Source organism: Heloderma suspectum, chromosome 4 (assembly GCF_057233095.1).
Source record: "Heloderma suspectum isolate Gila_16-S chromosome 4, 16-S_ref, whole genome shotgun sequence".
Classification (NCBI taxonomy): domain Eukaryota; kingdom Metazoa; phylum Chordata; class Lepidosauria; order Squamata; family Helodermatidae; genus Heloderma; species Heloderma suspectum.
The window spans coordinates 15,180,863-15,200,832 of NC_139461.1; the positions used below are offsets into that span (position 1 = coordinate 15,180,863).

The window sequence follows — 19,970 nt, forward strand, 5'->3', positions numbered from 1 at the left end:
GGATATGTAGACCAACATCAGTGCCTGAGGTCTTTGTAGAGATCCTAAAGTCATCCAGGATTTACTGCTAGCACAGGGAGTTTTCCCTGTTTATAAGTGTGGAAGACAAATGGTTAACATAACATTTGCAATGCCATATAGTTGAGGGTGATTTGGGACAGGAGGGATTTCAGGAAGAGGCTCTGAAATAGGGATGGGTGAACTTACAGTGGTATGGGTTAGGGATGTATGAAGGGTACTTACCCTTCCGCGGATTATGCTGATGCTGGGGGGGGGAGGTGTTCCGTCCCTCCCCCCGGAATCCTGATGGGGGGGGAGGTGCTCTGTTCCTCCCCCCCCGGAATCCTGGCTGACCGGCTCCACTCCGCAGGGATTCTGGGGAGCCACCAGCTGGCTCCGCCAGCAGCCGGACATCTGGCTGCAGGCTAGCAGGGACGCAAATGGTGGTGGCTGTAGTTTGCATCCCTGCAGTCAGCCGTCATACGCTACGTAAATGTTTACGTAGCCTATCACGGCTGATTAAAAAAACAAAACAAAATACGTGTATGCAAATGGCGGCGCCCATGGCCGCCGCCATTTGCATTCCTTATTTTGGCACGTCTTAGTCTATGTAAACGTTTACGTAGACTAAGACGGCGAAAATAAGGGGAACGCAAATAGCGTAGCGTCTACGCTATTTGCGTTCCCCTTATTTTTGCCGTCTTAGTCTACATAAATGTTTACGTAGACTAAGACGTGCCAAAATAAGGAACGCAAATGGTGGCGCCCATGGCCGCCGCCATTTGCGTACACGCGTGTTTTTTTTTCTTTTTTAATCAGCCGTGATAAGCTACGTAAATATTTATGTAGCCTATCACGGTGTTTTCTTAAAATCTAGCCGTGATAGGCTACGTAAATCTTTATGTAGCCTATCACGTTGTTTTGTTTTGTTTTTTGTTTTACCTGGAAATGGCGGCGGCGGCAGCCAGTCGGAAGACCAGCCGCCGCAGCCGCCACCGCCACACCGCTGCCGCAGCCGCTGCCGGAGCCACCGCCACCAGGAAGATCCGCCTAACGTAAGTCCCATCCCGGGGCGGGCGGGGGGCGGGGGGCCATTCCGCCACTGATTTTGGGGGGCCGAATGCACTGGCATTCAGCATCCCCGAGATCCGTCGTGGAACTTTCGTACATCCCTAGTATGGGTTGCATACTGCTCACTTGACCCCCACCAGCTGACTATCCCTGCTCAATTCCCTTGGCAAATCACCAGGCAGTCTGTGAGCAGTGTGCGGCCACCTAATCCCTCACCAAGCCATCATTTTGCATAAAAATGGAGGCTCAGCCTTTTTTGTAAAAGCTGATTTTACACAATTGGTGGCCATAAAGAGGCCATTTATGCAAGATGCTTGTAATCTTGTGGAGATGGTTACTTTACAGCCATCATTTGCATTAACTCATTAACTTTTATGAAAAAGGCCAAGCTGCCATTTTGCAGCTTGGTGAAGGATCAGGGATGTCTTTGCTTGCCCAACTTGATGTATGCCAAGTCAGGCAGGTGCAAGGATCCACCAATTGGCATCTGGGTGGCTGAATTGGTGGTTCTCACTGGGCCTCAAGCCCCAGCCAGATGCCCGCAACATCCCTACTCTGAAGGACAAAGAGACGTAGATACCATGACATTTTGTGGTGTTTACACTTTTAGATTGCAAATGTGCTCATACAACCAGTATAGCCTCATTCATTGGCACTCGCCTTACTCCTATTTTCCAAGGACCATTGTCACACCTAATAACCTGGCATGCACTTAGGGATGTCAGAGAATTTTGCCACGGATCTTGGGGAGGCCGAATGCCAGCGCATTTGGCCCCCCAAAATTGGTGGTGAAACGGTCCGCCCTCCCCCCACCCCCCCCGGGACGGGACTTACCTTGGGCGAATCCTCCTGGCGGCGGCAGCTCCGGCAGCAGTTCAGTGGCGGTTCAGCAGCAGTGGCGGTGGCGGTGACGGCGGCAGCGGCCGGGCTTCCGACCACCTGCCGCCGCCGCCATTTCCAGTAAAACAACAACAACAACAAAAACGTGATAGGCTATGTAAAGATTTACGTAGCCTATCACAGCTAGATTTTTAAAAAATACCGTGATAGGCTACGTAAATGTTTACGTAGCCTATCACGGCTGAGTAAAAAAAACACAAAAAAATCCGTGCGTATGCAAATGGCAGCCCCAATGGGCACTGTCATTTGCGTTCCTTATTTTGGCACGTCTAGTCTACGTAAACATTTACATAGACTATGGCAAAAATAAGGGGAACGCAAATAGTGTAGCATACACACGGTTTGTTTTTTTACTCAGCCATGATAGGCTACGTAAATATTTACGTAGCCTACCATGGCTGACTGCAGGGACGCAAATGGCAGCGGCTACAGCCGTTGCCATTTGTGGGCCCGGCCGGCCAGGATTCGGGAGTGGAGGGACGGAGCGCCTCCCCCCCCGGCCAGAATTTCGGGGAGGAGGGATGGAGCGCCTCCCCCCACAGCAAATCAAATTTCGTTAAAGGTAAGTGACTTTCGTACATCCCTACATGTACCTGATCAAATCACTCCTCTTTACTCTATCACTATCTCTAATATTTTTTTTTGTTTTTTTAAAAAAGAATAATAGAAAAGTAGGGTTGGAAGGGGCTTATAAGGCCATTGAATCCAACCCCAGACCATCAAGTCCAACCCCCCATTGAGTCCAACCCCATGAAGCTTTGGGGAGGCTGAAGAATCCCATGAACCTCCCCGAAGGCTTACCCCCTTCACAACAGCTTGTGTTCACAGTCCTGATCAGCTGCCCCATGACTGGTGACCGTTTAGTAGGGCTGAGCCAAACCACAGTGTGTGTGTGTGTGTGTGTGTATGTGTGTGTTCATTTTGTAACACACTTGCCACCATTTTCTCCCAATTCATCCTTGCCTGGGAACTGTAGCTCCCTTCTCCCATCCTGCATGAAGAGTCAGTGGTCCAATTATATGTGGACCACTTAGGGATTGTAATATATTAAGCAGTATAGAAGTATCACAAATAAACAACAAATACATAAATAAATCCATACATCACACCAACCCAGGGCTCTTTTTTAAACCCAAACACCTAGATGGTTGAATGCAGCACTGTGCTAGTGCATACTGCATGCTCATTTTCACTGCAGCAGGAACGGCTAACTGTGGAGGCTGGTGGCTTCGATATCTGTGGGGCTGTGAATCTTCTCTGGGTTTCAGTCAGAACCAGCCAGAACTCTAAAGGAGCTGAATCCAAGGTGCTGAATCAGTTCTGACTGAAACCCAGAGTAGATTTACAGGCCCACTGACATCAGAACCACCAGCCTCCACTGGTGACTAAGCAATCCAGGGACGATCCCTCCCTGGGTTGTTTGCTATGGCATGTGAACCAGGAACTTTGGCTCATCAGGGGAGAGGCAAGCCAGAGCTGGAACCCAGAGTTAAACCCTTGGTTGTCATTCTGTGTGAACCAGGCCAGTGGGATCATGCCACTGGTCCCCACCACCACCACTGGGATCACATGGCTTCTCCTGGCTCCACTACACTCCCCCTTGATCACGGGGAGCTTTGAAATGGTCACATAGCCAATAATTAGATGATGATGGCGCCACCAATGCTGCAGGATGGGGTTGTGCTCTCCCCAATGGTAACTAGAAGAGGCCATTTTCTTTTCTTTTATGGGGAACTGATGCTGGGGAAGGGCTCCTGTGACCCTAACTAGGGATGTATGGACTGTGTAAACTCTGCTCTGTCTGTGTTTCATGGATTGTCAGGCACCTTTTGTTCTGTCGTCCGCTCACAGACAGATGTGATTTTTTTTTCATCATGTGGAAAAATACGTAAATAATTATGTAAAAAATTACATGAGAGGTTTCATAAAAATTTACACAGTTTGAGTTTACCTTAGTATGTAACATTTAGAGTATTTCCCCCATTCCATTCAACGTTTCCTCAGCAGAAACTTGCATATTTCCCTACAAATAAATATGCAGAAATTTTGGGAAAGTAACAACACACACACACACACACACACATCTGAAAGTCCACAGACTCTGCGTGGCCTGAGGGGGTCACTCCAGGTTGGGTTCTTAGAAATATGAGCTCATTTAAGTCCATCTCACATTTCTCCAGCATCCCTAACCCTAACGATGCTCATCAATAATGCCCAGGAGAGTAATGCTGTCTCAGTGTGCTATGTGTATGTGAATGCTTTTGCTCTCTTTGAAGCCCTCAAATTACCACTATGCAAGGGTGATGTTGTTCACAAAATATCCACAAACACACATGCTTGTGCACATGCACACAGGGATTTGGCACGGCCCTACAAAACATTCACCAGTCATCAGGCAGAGTTTGATAGCATGCAGCTGTTGCAGGTGAATTATGGGCATCATACCCATATAACTGAAAATATGTCCTTCAAGATGTCCCCAAAATATTCTGAGGGAAACAGTACCACCAATTCCCTCACTAAGGGACACAAGTATGGGTCTGGGTCTGTTTGCTGGAGGACAGGTGGGTGGATGGTCTCCTTCAGGATGGAATTGGTTCGGTGTCTTATGGAGTGACGTGTTGTGTTTCCAGGTAACAGTGCAGATCTTCGACTGGTAAAAACTTTCATTGAGCTGGGCCTCCCTGGAGGAAAGCTTGACTTCCTGATGTCAGAAAGGAACCAGGTATCTTCTTTCCTTCCTTCCTTCCTTCCTTACTTACTTACTTACTTACTTACTTACTTACTTACTTATTTGAAGATTTGTAGTCCCCCTTCCTATCTCATAATGGTGTGCTCAATGCAGGTAACATAGTACAATAAATATGAAAGCACTAACAGTAATTAGGCTTGTTTTTTGTAATTCTCTGTACTTGGGGCTGTTTGTATATTTAGATCAGAAACTTCAACTGGTACAAAATATGGCAGCCAGGTTGGTCTCCGGGACACCCCATGGAGACCATATTACACCAGTGTTAAAATCTTTACACTGCCTGCCAATTTGTTTCCAAGTAAAATATAAAGTGCTGGTCTTTACCTTTAAAGCCTTGCATGGTCTAAGTCCAAGGTACCTTAGGGAGCGCCTTCTCCCCTACGTCCCAGTCCACCACCTAAGGTCCTCTGAGGGCTCTCTGCTGTGGCTGCCCTAAAGTGAGACTAGCAGCCGGTCACACACAAGAGGACCCCTTCCTTTGTCACCCCCTCAGTTGTGGAACGACCTGCAGGTTGAAATGTGCCCGCTGACCTCGTTGAAGGTTTTTAAGCAGGCATTAAGACTTTATTATTCCGGCAGGCTTTCCCTCTTTAGAATTCTTGTTCCTTCTGCTGACTCTTGCATACTGTTTTTAAGCTTTGTTGTTATTAAGCTGTGTTGTTTTATTGTTAGGTTTAAAAGAAAACATTTTTTTTTAGTTCAAAGTTGTTTTACTTATATGTTGTTTGTATATATAGTGCCCGTATGCTTTTATGTGAATGGTTTTTAGACTTTGTATATTGCATTTTAATGTTTTAACTTTTGTAAACAGCCCAGAGAGCATCAGCTATGGGGTGGTATAGAGTAGTAGTAGTAGTTGTAATAGTAATAATAATAATAATTAATAGTGCAGTCATCTTTTTTCCCAGTTTTTATTCCATTATTTTTCATTATAAAGGGCTTCTTTGACTTTGTTCATCCATTCATTACTAACACATTGGTTTTGTGATTCATTTATTGATTTGAATTCATTTCATTACTTATATTCATTTCATTTGAATTCCCCCCCCCTTTTCCTTATTTTTTTTTTTTTTTAACTGCTGTTTCTGGTAGTGGCCACAGCAGAGCTGAGTTTGGCAGCCATTCCTGGTAGTTGACATGTTATTTTTCCAGAATGCCCCTGACGATGCATTATTAAATAAACAGAAGGGACTTGGCTGGGGCTTGTAGGAATTGGCTCCTGCAAGCCCCAGCCAAGTTATATGGGGAATCCCCAGTTTATCCCTGATCTTGGATTGGAGTTAGGGATGAAGCAAACACCCAACTAGGTCCAGGAGTCTGCTGGGCTTCCCCACACCCACTTGCGTCCTCCTGGACACTCCCAGCACTCACCAGGACCCGTCTATGAGCACCCGCCATTTTGCCAAGTTTTGCATAGATCAAGCTTCCCCAACCCGAATGTGCACATATTTCAATATGCACATTTTAATTGGCTCCTTTTTCATTAAAAAAAACCCCTTTGGCAAAATGGTGGGCACTCATGGAGGGAACCCAGGGTGAGTGCGGGTGGCTCACTGGGCTCACGGGGACTCAAGCACAGGTCCAGGGGGCTCAAGTGGGGGCTCAAATGCTTTAGCAAGCACCCACCGATACCAGGTGTGTGGGGGGTTCACACATCCTTAAGGAGTTAACAAGTGGATTCCTCTTTGGGCTGCTCACACTCTGATGAGAGATGAGCTGTGCAAAGAGGAATCCCTATGTTATCTCGAAGAGCATGGAGAGCACATGGTGCTTCCTTTCCTAGGGGAGGGGGAGTTGGGAATTTGGGAAGGAAGGGGCAAGACCCATGGAGGGTGCTCAACCCATCCAAGGGCTGGATTGGGCCTCAGTGAAGGTTGGATTAGGCCCGTGGGCCAGAGGTTGCTCTCCCTTGCATTATTTCATGACTTTCTGAGGTGGGGTAGCCCCACTGGTGACTCTTCCCCCCACCTAGACTGATGCTCTTTGAGGATATTATGGGGAAACAAGATGGAGGCCACCAGGAACAGCTACCAAAATCAGCTCAACTGCTACTTAAATGAGGTACCTCCCTACCACCACCACCACCTTGGGTATGGGTAGAAATCTGAGCAATGAAAAATGTACCTATTCATAACCATTGGTTACTTGTGCAATGCATTTTTTTTAACTAATGAAAATCTAAACAAATGGGCAGATGTCCACAGTACTTCTCCTGTCCTTGCTAAAGGAGATAGTGCTAAAGGCAACAGAATACCCTTCACACCCCAAAAGTCACCCCAAGGCTGATGGCAGTACTCCGTAGTGACCCCACTAGATGTCACTGACTAGATGTGTCAACAGGCATTTCAGAACAGGTGTTTATGTATGTTGTTAGGAAGAGACCCATGAATGAATTCTTGAAAAAAATAAAAATAAAATTCTGCTAACATCTGATATTAGAGAGTAAAGGAAAGGCATTCTATGCATGTATTTCATTCAACGTACTATTCAAGTTACTCAAAGTTCTTGGTTTTGTAGTGGAATTTAGCCTTTTTGGGGAAGAATGAGACTGAGGGTGAGCAACGCAGTGGTGATAGCCGAAGTTTGTGGGTGGGAGGTGGGGGGAGACCTAGACTTGAAGGATTTGGGGAGAATAAGGCTAAGAACAAAATAAGAGCCCTCCTGGATCAGAAAGGAGCAATATATCAAAAATACATTTTATGGTATATTTTTCAGATTCTCTTTATAAAAAAGTCTCAAAATTAGTCAGGAGCTCCAAAACATTGGTATAGCTCCCTCCCTCCCTCCCTTATATTTTTGTCTTATTTACCTGGATCAGTCCAAAGAATCTTGGTGCCCACAGTGGCCAACTAGATATGTCCATCATATGTCATCAAGCCCCCTGGACAACAGCCCCCTGAACTTGCTCCTCCTCCTCCCTGTTGCAACCTGCTTGATCACCTGCCTCTCGCTCTGGCCCAGACAACGGTGGTGGTGAGATGGAGGAGCAGGAGATGCCATGGCCTACTTGCTCGTTGTCTCTCTGCCTGTCACGCAAGCAAGTGGCACCAATGATGAGAAACAGGAGGAAGGGGAGCAATGGCATCTGGTGACAATGATGGTGAATATGTAGACTCACTGAGGGATAGGACACATTGAGGGTGTCTTGCCTGAGGGCCCTCAGAAACTCAGATCCCATGTTCAGACACATACTGCCTCTGAACATGAGCATTCTTTTCTGGGTCCTCTGTAAGTGGATTCTTTGCATTCTAAGTCACAGGCAAGACTGAAGATTCCAAGTTTCAGAGAAAACCATTAATTATCAATGCAGGCAAAACAAACAGGCGCACGCCTATATTTATTTTACGAGCATGTTTAATGGAAGGCAAATTTCAAATTGGATATGTTTGCATGTGTGTGTTTATTTTTCTTTTGCAAGAGCTGCAATTAGTGAGATGAATTTTCTCACCAAAATGCATTAATTACTGGATATGTTTCCCTTGATTCCCCGCCTCAGTCTTTGATGATTATTTCTCTGCCATCTCCTTAGTTTTGGATTTAATGCACAGCCTACTGGGTTGCAGAACAGAGCAGTTCCAAATAGGGATGTTGCAGGAGTCTGAGAGGGGGATGGAGTCCAACGGACTCCCCCTTGCTCGGCCTCCCGGGCCCCACTTGCTGAGTTGCTGCTACTGCTCAACCCTGGTCCTTGAGCACCGTGTGGTCCGTGAGTGTCCGACTCCTTCGCAAGCCACCCTTTTGCAGGGAGAAGGAGACTTGCTCACAAGGAGAGGTGCCAGGCAATTCCAGTGCCTGTCGTCACACACAAGCTTCCCTTGGTGCCCTAGCAAGAAGAAAGGAGGCTTGCGCACAGCGACAGGTGCTGGACTTGCCCCGCCACCTCTTGTTGCTGTTCTTACCTCTTGTTGGCAGCTCATTAAAGGGCAGGCAGCCCCACAGTGCTTCCTGAGTGCTCATCAGGCTGTCCAGGGCTCATGAGGGTGGGTGGCAGCGGCAACTCCACAAGCACCTGGAGAGCACGGACTGACGTAGATCCATCCATCCCTAGCTCCAGTGTTCCATTATTTCAATACAAATGCACTTGATAATAGTGATTATAAGATTAACAATTAGCATGAACAGACTCTTCCTAGAGTAAATAATTAAAAGAAGACTCATTTGCCATCCTGATCCCTATGGGTCCTTCCATTATTTCCTTTCTGTTTTTCACAAACAGCAGCATCATGCCAAGCTTATAGGTTATACAAGTGCATAGCTGACAATCATTGAGGATCAATTAAGTGCCGAGCACAATATGGACCACGTTGCAGCTTTGTTGTGGTCAACGGTAATTGTATGATGCCTGTATGATACTGTGCTATAGTTGGAAGCAGTGGTGTAGTGGAACCAAGGCTTCCAAGGTTGAAGCACCAGGACTTTTTTGATTAGCAGGAATGATGATGTCATCTGCTGCCTCCATCAGACTTCTCTGTTCCCTCTGAGCTTGGCTTAGTTTTACAGTAACTGGGGAGAAATGCATTTTTCCCAGCATAAATATCCCTGTTGTGATGCTAAGGATTTTGGAGTGGCTTGGTCTTGAATGGGCAGTTAAGACCCATTAGCTTTATAAACCTGGTGGAGATGAATACTGCTAGAATTGATTTATTGACTGTGAAACAGAGTGATTATCCTTGGTGCTGGAAAAAGACACTCCTGGACAATCTGAAGCCAATCTGAAGATTTATTTGGGGACATGTTGTATCCCTCTTGTTTCCTTTCTTGCGTGGTCTCAGATGTCAGATCTCTCAAGCCAAAGTTCAACATATTAGCCCCTAAAGTGTCCTTTGCCAGGTCACAATTCTATGACTGTCAGCTGATCCTAATAAATTGGCTATGCACTGATGCTCTTTGGGGGAAGAACATGGGTGGGTGTTCATGTGTATGTATATGCATGCACACACTGCACCCATATGTTTTAACATATGGACAACATAGCTGCCTGCATTTTTGGAGTGTAGGGAAATTAGGATTTTCTGGTGATTAGTGTATGATTTTGCTTTAAGCAGCCTGTTTACAATTATGACAGGTTCCCAATTCCTGTCAACTAAAATTCGGCGAGGGTCAGGAGAAGTGTCCGTCCTGGTGCTAAAATGGGTGGATTTCACGTCCACATAGACAACACCCTCAGTGACAGCAGTTTACAATGAAGTAAAGTACTTTTATTATAAGGTTTCATTCACACACACCTTCCATACTTAATACAGAAATAGAAAGACAAGTTAGATTTCCAACAAATCTGCCAGCAGAGTCTCTGTCTCCTATTCCTCTGAGAAGATGCTCCCTTAGAATCAGGACAGAAGGTGGGGCCTCACCCATAAGGTGAAACCTCCTTTTGGGATGGCCGAACTCACCTGCCGGTGCCTCACACGCCACTCACCAGACCCCCGCCAGCTGTCCAACCCTGCTCGGCATGCAGGGTGAGTCACCGGATGGTCTGCAGGCACCTGGCAAGTGGCTGTGGCATCCTGCTGGCCCATGAGCCTTTGCAGAAAACAGTGGGTAAGCTTTTTGCCTAAATGGCCATTTTGCATAACATGTCAGCCATAAATAGTGCCATTTACACAAAATTGCAGGAGTAAATGGTCTAATTAGACTATTTACCCCTGCCATTCTGCACAAAATGGCCATTTATGTAAAAAAACCCTATCCCATCGTTTCCTGCAAAATGGAGGCTTGCAGGTAAGCAAGGATCCCCAAGCTTGCCCGACGTGGTGCACGCCAAGTTGGGCAAGCACGGGGGCCCAGGGGGCTGAATGGGAGGAGGATGCTGGACTTCACCCCCTTCCCAGATTTCTGTGACATCCCTACCTCCTTTTATACCTTAAGTATGTTATTATACCTAATACGATACTTTGCAACTATTATGTTTTAAGCTTGTGAATGATTATCATAAGGTGGTCTAGTTCCTTACTCTAAATCTAAGTGTCTCTAGGGATGTTAGAGAATTCTGCCACGGATCCCAGGGGGGGCCGAATTCCAGTGAATTCGCCCCCCTGGAATCCATGGCGGAACAGAGCCCCCCACTCCTCCACCCCATGAAAGCCCCGCGAAACGGAGCCTACCTGGTTGCGGCTCCAGCTTTGGCTCCTGCGGTAGCGGCGGAGGCGGCAGCTCCAGCTGCTGCCAGGCTGGTGCGGACGCAAATGGCGTCTGAGTAGGGGATGCCATTTGCGTCCCTATGGTAGCCTGTGATAGGCTACGTAAATATTTACGTAGCCTATCACGGCTAAAGCAGTGGAGTGGAGCCAGCCGGGCAGGATTTCAGGGGGGAGGAACGGATCACCTCCCCCCACCTGCGGAAACCAGCAGAGCCACGTAAGTGGGGTTTTGTACACCCCTAATGTGTCTCCCATCTACTTACATCATTGCTGATATCTAAGAGACACATTTCTGACCCTATCAGCTAAACTAGAAGAGTCTGCATAATGGCCAACACTACTTAACACATCACCCATGTGCATCAGTGTTATCAGGGTCAAGTTGTTGGGGTGTAGTGAATTCCAGTGGGATGGTGGAGGGGGGATTCACCCTGTGTCAACAGTGATGCACTGAGCATACCAGATCACTGAAGCTGTGAGGAACAATCACAAAACTCCGCCATTCTTCTATTGCAGTGACCAAGTACAAAAAAATCATACCGGGAACAGTGAGTGGTCAATTCATGCTAAAAATTTCAGAAGCCCAGCAGAGAAAGTTGTCTGCCACCACCAAAAAAATTCCCTGCATCTGGGACCCAATGGATGATCAGTCAACATTTGGTTCAACACAATTTTGTGCCTGTGCTTTGACAAGTCCATTCCATCCCATTTTGTGTGGATTAAAACAAAAAAATCTACACAACATACTTTTTTAAAAAGAAAGTTACCGACAGTTATACAAGGTAGGGATGTGCAAACTCACCCCCATCCAGGTTCTCTTGGTGCCTGCCCAGCCCCTGCCAGCGCTCACTGGTCTCCGTACAGCACTCAGGCCCCTTCCATGCTTGGCAAGCAGCCTGCACTCACCCCGGCAGCCTCGTCGAGCACTGGAGTAGCCATATTTTGAAAAATAAAACGGCGATTGCAAAAATGTGCATATTTGTGTATGTGTGAAATTGCGCGTTCTCGGGGGTGTGGGCAGAGGGGCGTTCTGCTGGATTCCTGGATAGAATGGGGCACCTGTGCCATCCCTAATACAAGCTGGTCCAAAAATGTTTGAAACATTTTCCTTGTGTGCGTGTGTGTGTGCGTGCGTGTGTGCGTGCGTGCGTGTGTGTGTGTGTTTAAACAGGTAGTACTCATCAGGAGCAGACAGGAATTATGGCTTCTCCCATGTGGGTTGCACATCCTGTTCCTTCCAGGGACACTGTATGAACAAACAAACAAACAACAACAACAACCCACATGGCCATCTTTCTTTCTCTATGATGTCCCTAAAAAGTACAGAATGTCATCTTATCCTGTCCCTCCCAGGGGGCTTTGCGTGTCTGCTTGCAATCCATGCAGCAGCATCCGTGCTTCTGAGCCACTCCAAGTGGCTAGTACCTCTTTTTGTTTAAAGTCCTCAGAAGAACACCTGATGCTGGAATTCAGTGAGGTGCAAATTCTGGAGGCGAGCCACGTTCCAATCTGCATGTTGGTTCAAGAGGTGTCTTAGATGAGCCCACTCTGGAATTTGGAGCCACTGAATTCCTCAAACATCTCTATCAACTACACGATCCCTGAAATGAATGGAGTGGCTCTAGGGGGTTTACTCCTCCTTCGTGTATCAAAAATAATCTTAAAATATCTTGATGTTAATAATTACCTTAGAAGCATGTACTCCCGTGCACCCCCATGTTTATCTTTGTTTATTTTCTTCAATTGATTTCTCTAAAACATTCCTTTTTTTATCCATAAAACCACAGAAAATGGAAAGATGGCAAATAACTGACATCATTCTTTCTCATCAACAGACGGATACATTTGCAGACTTTGATACAATGACCGACCGTTTGCTTGATGAGATTATTCAGCACATTCAGCTGTACAATTTGTCGATATCACGAATAAGGTAAAGAGCAAGATGTGATAGGAACAGAGAAAGCTCCCTTATACAGAGTCAGACCCTGGTCCATTTAGTCCAGTATTGTCAACGCTGACTGGCAGCGGTTCTCCAGGTTTTCAGGCAAGGTTCTTCCCTATAGCTACCTGGAGATGCCAGGGACTGAACCTGGGAACTTCTGCATGCGAAGCATCTGCATTGCCTCTCCTTTATAAATAGAAGAAGGGAATAGGCTAGAACTGTTTCATGAGGAAATAACTATTCAGTGGTGCAATTAATCCACAGAAGAAGAGAGACTTTTCAAACTGAATAATAGCAAGTGTAACTGTGATCATGTCATTTTGTATCTCTACAGTTTTATTGGTCACTCCCTTGGTAACGTCATCATCCGTTCGGTATTAACCCGGCCCAGGTTCCGCTATTACCTCAATAAGCTACACACTTTCCTGTCCCTCTCTGGGCCCCATCTAGGAACACTGTACAACAACAGTACTTTAGTTAGTACAGGTAAGACCTACTGGAAAACATGTCTGAGTTGCTTGGAGAAGGATTTGGAGAATAGTATGGCATGAGGGTGGATATAATGTGCTGTTGGATGGTTCATTTGAGATGAAGAATCATAGCCAATGAACAACCTACCTTATCAAATGAATGAAATGAGACAATGATGTGGTAGGTATTTGTAAACTAGGGGACATGGCTTGTAATGTAAAACAAAAATGCCCTACCCCATGTCCAGCTTGCCTGGGCATGGGGGCGCATTGTGGGCAGCGAGTGGAGGGAAGAGATGTGGGGGACCAACATTGGTGGTGTCAGGTGGAGCCACTGGGGGTGGGAGGGGTCTGAGAGGCACTTTTAGCTCTCCAGGGCCCCCCTCAACCCTTCTTGGAAGGGCGGCTCCCTCTTGTCCTCCCTGTATGCAGTGTGGGTTCTGCTGGTTGTCCTTTTAGGGACCAAGTAGGAATTTTTGGCTCACAGTCTGATTGGCCAGGGCTGTGAGTCTTTTTGCCTGCTTCACACTGCAAGTGGGGAGGGTGTGTCCAGTAGGGGATTTTAGCCTTATTTGATGGTCAGGTTATCTGGTCACATTTTCAGGTAGGCTGCTAGGGACAGGCAAGGCAGATGAGAACAGGGATGGTGAGCATTCAGGGGTACTGTTTTGGTGACAGGTGGTCCCTGAAGCCCCCTGCTCTGGGTTTTCTGGCCCCAGCAGGGGGGGATAAGGGTTACCTGTGAGGCCAACTCACCTCACCAACCCAGTGTTTTGCAGCATGGGAGGGGGTGACAGGGGAAGGCCTACCTGCCCCAAAAGGGGTAGTCCTGCAGGTGGCAATCTCTTAGATGCCACTCAGCAGGCTTTGAATGTTTCGCCCATTACAGTGCCTAGCTAGTTGCTGGCACAGATTCATTGCCTGTCCAGGTCTTTTCCCCTTTGCAGATTGATCAGTAAATGTGGCCCAACTTGATACCAATCACTTGTGTCTCATCTCCTTATTTTCCACCCTTTATGCCTGCAACAACAACAACAACAACAACAACACAAAGATTACTTGATCCATATTACAGAAATGTATATCCACTGCTATGTCAGATCAGCACAGGTCCCAGGGATCTCAACATGGGGATCTTAGCAGTAGAACCAAAATATCTTACTCTTTGTGAAATCTATTTGCCAGAGGGAAGAGATGCTGCCTTGCTTCCTGTTGTACATCTGTACCACTATCATACATGGTCAAAGATCCACAGGGTCCTGTGAAAACTTCAGATTTTGTTAGATTCCTTGGTTGCTCATGTGAACACTGAGCTATTCTTGGATAGCTGTTGCCCACTTGCCTCAAGACTCCCAGCTCGCTTGCCTCTAGTCCTTGACTACTTGGACACAACAACTAATGTTATCAGGCAACATACAAATGTCATCAAGAAAATAAAGCTCATATTATTTGTAATTTATTCACTGAATTTAAGCAAGTAATAAGTTGCATGTGATACAATGGAATTTCTGAGTAAACATGCAGAGGTTTATATTATAAGGCTGCAATCCTACGCATACTTACCTGGGAGAAAGCCCCATTGAACAGAGTGGGACTTACTTCTGTGTAAATGCGTGGAATTGTGCTGCATTTCTACCTAGTTCAGTTAACTTTGAAAAAGATTCCAGACCTTTGACAGTTATTCCTTAAGGCATTTTTGTGGTTTGCCAATTTTTGAATCTTATATTATTTGCCACAGTAAGAAATTTCGAAATTATTAACTGATGTTCAGATCCATTTTCATCTCATGTTTGCACTTGGAAATCAACAAATACCAATTATGAGAGCCAGTGTGGTATAGTGGTGAGAGTGTCGAACTGAGAGACGGGAGATCCGGGTTCTAGTCCCAACTCGGTCATGGAAGTTCACTGAGGGACTTTGGGCCAGTCACAGACTCCCAGCCCAACCCACCTTACAGGGTTGTTGTTGTGAGGATACAATAGAGAGGAGGAGGATAATGTAAGCTGCCTTGGGTTCCTTGCAAGGGGAAAAAAGGCCGGGTATAAATGCAATAAATAAATAAAAATAAATAAATAAATTATCATTCTAGGCTTGTGGCTCATGCAGAAGCTCAAAAAATCTGGATCGCTTTTGCAGCTGACCTTCAGGGACAATGCAGATCTGCGGAAGTGTTTCCTCTATCAGCTCAGCCAAAAAACAGGTGGGCAAATACTGGATTCAAATCAAAACCCCTATACTAACACGTAGGGATGTGCGAATTCACCCTGTCTGGGTTCTCTGGACTCCTGCCCAGCCCCCAGCCCTGCTCTCTGGTCCACGGACTGCGCTCAAGCCCCTCCCACTCTCATTGAGCAGCCCGCACTCACCCCAGCAGCCTCATCGAGCTCTGCAGTCACCATTTCTAAAAAAAAACGCAAAATGGCAATCACAAAAATGCTCATTTTTGCATGTGCAAAAATGCACATTTTTGTGAATGCGCATATTCTCATGTGTGAAATGTGCATTTTTGTGAAGGCACATATTAGTGTGTGTACGATAATATGCATTTTTAGTAAAATATACATTTTCACGCATACGCAAATATGCATATTCACAAAATTGCACATTTTCGTGTGTGCGCGCATTTGTGCATTTTTGCTATTGCCATTTTATTTCTCAGAAAACGGTGATCGCGAAGCTCAACAAGGCTGCCAGGGTGAGTGCAGACCATTCACTAAGTGCGGGCAGGGGGAGAGCAGGGTCAGGGGCTCGGCGAGTGGGGCTCGGGGTTGTGGGCAAGAGCAGTTCTGCCGGATTCCCGGACTGAATCGGGCACCCGTGCCATCCCTACTAACAAGCAATGTTAAAAAAAACCACCTAAAACAGATAGACATGGTAGTGATTTCCCAGGTGACCATTCTTTGTAGCCCTTCCTTGTGGCCTACACTTGAGCAGAACTAAGGGTTAACAGGAACAGCACTGCCACCAAAAATGACAAACCTATATCAAGTTTTCTTGCTCTGTAATGAGTACTACTACAGCTTAATCAAGTTTTAACATCTTTACGCTGAGTGCTTTCCCACTGATGCTTCGGAGCCCTCCAGCAAGGTACAACACGGGCAGGGAAATGCATAGCATAATGATGCAATGTGATGTGATGGAAGGAGTGGGGAATGTAACATGGAGCTGTCCTTTTTTTGGCTGCCACTTTGAGCGGTTTTGAGAACACAAATCTGCATCATGAAGGAGCTCTACTTATGCTTCCCACCCACACCACAAATGTTACAGATTTTTAAGTAATTCCATATGCTACAATGAAAGATGTGTGCACTCTAGGGATGTCAGAGAATTCCGCCACGGATCTCGGTGAGGCTGAATGCCAATGCATTCAGCCCCCTGAACTCCGTGGCAGAATGGCCTGCCATTCCCCCCCCCCCGCGGATCCCCCGGGCACGAGACTTACCTGGGGCGAATGTTCCAGACGGTGGTGGCTCCAGCGGTGGCTTTGGCGGCGGCAGCGGCAGCAGCTGGTCTTCCGACCGGCTGCCGCCACCATTTGCAGTCTGTTCCCCCCCCCCATTCGTGATAGGCTACATAAAGACTTACATAGCCTATCACATCTGGGTTAAAAAAAAAACGCATATGCAAATGGCGGCGGCTATGGCCGCTGCCATTTGCGTTCCTTATTTTTCATCATCTTAGTCTATGTAAATATTTACGTAGACTAAGATGGCAAAAATAAGGGGGAACGCAAACAGCGTAGCAGATGCTATTTGCGTTCCCCCTTATTTTCGCTCTCTTAATCTACGTAAATATTTACGTAGAGTAGGACGGTGAAAATAAAGGGGAACGCAAATAGCATCTGCTATGCTATTTGTGTCCTCCTTTCTTGTCTTTGTCTTAGTCTACGTAAATATTTACGTAGACTAAGATGGCCAAAAATAAGGAACGCAAATGGCGGCGGCTGTAGCCACCGGCATTTGCGTACGTGGTTTTTTTTTTTCTTTTTAACCCAGACGTGATAGGCAACGTAAGTCTTTATGTAGCCTATCACGGCTGAATTCAGGGACGCAAATGGAGGTGGCTACAGCCGCTGCCATTTGCGTCCCTGCTAGCCAGCGGCTGGATGTCAAGCTGCTGGCGGAGCTGGCCAGCGGCTCTGCAGAATCCCCGCAGAGTGGAGCTGGCTGGCCAGGATTCTGGGGGGAGGGATGGAGCGCCTCCCCCCCCAGCGGAACCTGGTGGAGCCAGGTAAGCGGGGTTTTGTACGCCCCTAGTGCACTCTGGGAAACTTGCCAAATGGACATGTTAGGGGCCAAACGAAATGCTCGGGCTATCACAGATGGAGAAGCTCTGTGTGATAGTTTCCTTTACCTTTGTCTAAGTGCATGAAGCTCTGATTCAGATCAGGAAAATGGTGATCTGGGAAGGGGGGTAATCCTTCCCACCATCCATGTTTTCCCAACCTCCCCCCACCCCATGCTGTTAACATTGTTGCTGGTTTTATTGTTGGCTTTTATTGTTGTTTTTATGTTTTTATTACTTAATATTTTCACTGTTTTTATGTTTTTATTACTTAATATTTTCACTGTTTTTATGTATTTTATTGTTGTAAGCCACTTTGGAAGGGTTTCTTCCCTGGAAGGCAGCCAAGAAATATTTTAAATAAATAAGTATACATAAATAAATCAAAAGAAGCAAAAAAAAAAAAAAAAAGGGTGTCAGAGTCAGTGGAGGTTTTTGTTTCTAATGAACAATTTTTCTTCTTCTTTTAACCCACTGTGGGAGAGACTGGGGGGAGGTATGGGGTAGAATGTTTAACCTCCTCCCTCCCAGATGGTTGTGATCCCAATCCAAATTGGGGCTGTGCACACTTACATGAAGGTAAAGAAAACTATCACACGTAACTCCACAATGTATGATTACCCGAACATTTAGTTTTACCCTTTGTCTACTCCATATGCAGAATTTAGGTTTTGAGGGGGGTGGGACTGTTAGGGTACCCTAACCCAAGAGATCTACATGTTTGTTTTTTCTTTTTCCCTCATGGGTGGGAAAGCAGCTGGGGCAGGGGATTTTTAATGGAAAAATGGCAGGAAAGGAAACAATTAAGCTGCCTCCCTCCACCATCAGATTTCCGCTTCGAATGCAACGTTCCATGGCTGTTTTTCATCTTTACAAAATCCGGGAAAAGAGACACAGAACTCTGTGTGACATCTTGTTTATTTTTTTAATTTGTTTGCTTGATTGATTTGTGCCCTGCCTTTCTACCAAAAAATGGCACCCATGATGGCTTAAAGGCTAATGCTTTTACGCCTCCTGCTTAAATTGTTCAAAAAGGCCACAATCTAGAAGTCGACTATGTCGCCCTGGAAAGCACACTGAGTTTCTAGATATGCATGGCCTGCCTGGTTCTTCCCTAAGACCTACAGAAAATACACACCCTGGCCACTAGAGCAGGATGAGTGAGTTTATATGATGGTACAGTACAGAGCACTGTATGTGTAATATTTTCTTTCATGCTGAGTATATTTAAGGCACATGGTACAATTCCTTCTTCATATTTATTTACTTTATTTTAGAGTATTATATACCATTTTTAAAATCCCAGAGCACTTTACAACACATTATAAAACTATACAACAATACATCATTATAAAAGCACAACAACATTTAGACAAGGTAATGGTTGGGAAAAGCTCGGATAAATAAGTAAGTGCTCAATAATCATCGAAAGCACATGAAAGCATTGGTGCCTGACGTATTGCAGAGGAGAAGTCATTCTAGAGGGAAGGTGTCATCACAGAGAAGGCCCATTACCATGTTGCCGCCAGATGGGACTCTGCAGGAAGTGACATGGACAATAAGGCCTTTCCTGAAGAACATAATGGTCTAATGATTCATATAGGTAAAGATGATCTTTCGGCTAACCTGTCCAAACCTCATAGCGGGTAGATACTTCCACACCCCTTCTGAAGAAGTCTGATCTACGTAAATATTACGTAACAACATCCAACATCCCTAATGGACTTCTTTATTTCATTTTTTTTCAAATAGGTCTTCAGTATTTCAAAAATGTTGTTCTGGTGGCCTCGCCCCAAGACCGTTATGTACCATTTCATTCTGCAAGAATAGAAATGTGTAAATCTGCACTGAAAGACAGGCATACAGGTAAGTTTCTTCCTGAGTTTAGAAAACCACTGATTATTATTTTTGTTTTATTTTCTTTTTCATGTAGGCACACATTTAGTTAAGATTTCCAGACCGCTTTATCCTAGTAGAGGAAGTAGCAGATTTATAGATTATGAAAAGATACACTTCCTTGTCTCAAAGGTCCATAATTGACATTGATCTAAGAATATTGGGAGACAGAGGAGAAGGAAAGACAGAAGAACAGAAAACAAAATTTTTCCTTTGCACTTCTGCTGAGATACACACAGCCCTCTGCAAGCTTAATGCAGAAGAAAGGGGAACCACTTAATTCAGTTTGAACCTAAGCAACTGTAAATCAGGGGTGTAGAACCTCAGGCCTGAGGTTCTACACCCCTCAAATCTGGCCCTCCAAGGGTACTAATGTGTCCCTACGGCATTTCTCAGAAACCCACCCCCTTCCCCCCAAGTGCCAATCATTTGCTGGTTACCCAGCTCTTGCACATTTCATTCTCCAGTCTAAAGTTTGACCTGCATCTCCCAAGTCTTATTTCCTGGCAGTAAGA

The 19,970-nt window shown here is 45.8% G+C and overlaps 1 protein-coding gene across 1 annotated transcript in view; it reads left to right on the forward strand.

Annotated features, from left to right (window-relative positions):
• Positions 1–19,970, forward strand: part of FAM135B (family with sequence similarity 135 member B) — a 186,134-nt gene that overhangs the window by 150,292 nt on the left and 15,872 nt on the right. The window contains exons 14-18 of the mRNA XM_084848731.1: positions 4,605–4,696; positions 12,696–12,793; positions 13,140–13,291; positions 15,365–15,475; positions 19,312–19,425. Coding sequence (XP_084704857.1) covers positions 4,605–4,696; positions 12,696–12,793; positions 13,140–13,291; positions 15,365–15,475; positions 19,312–19,425 — 567 coding nt within the window. The remainder of the gene's footprint in view (positions 1–4,604; positions 4,697–12,695; positions 12,794–13,139; positions 13,292–15,364; positions 15,476–19,311; positions 19,426–19,970) is intronic.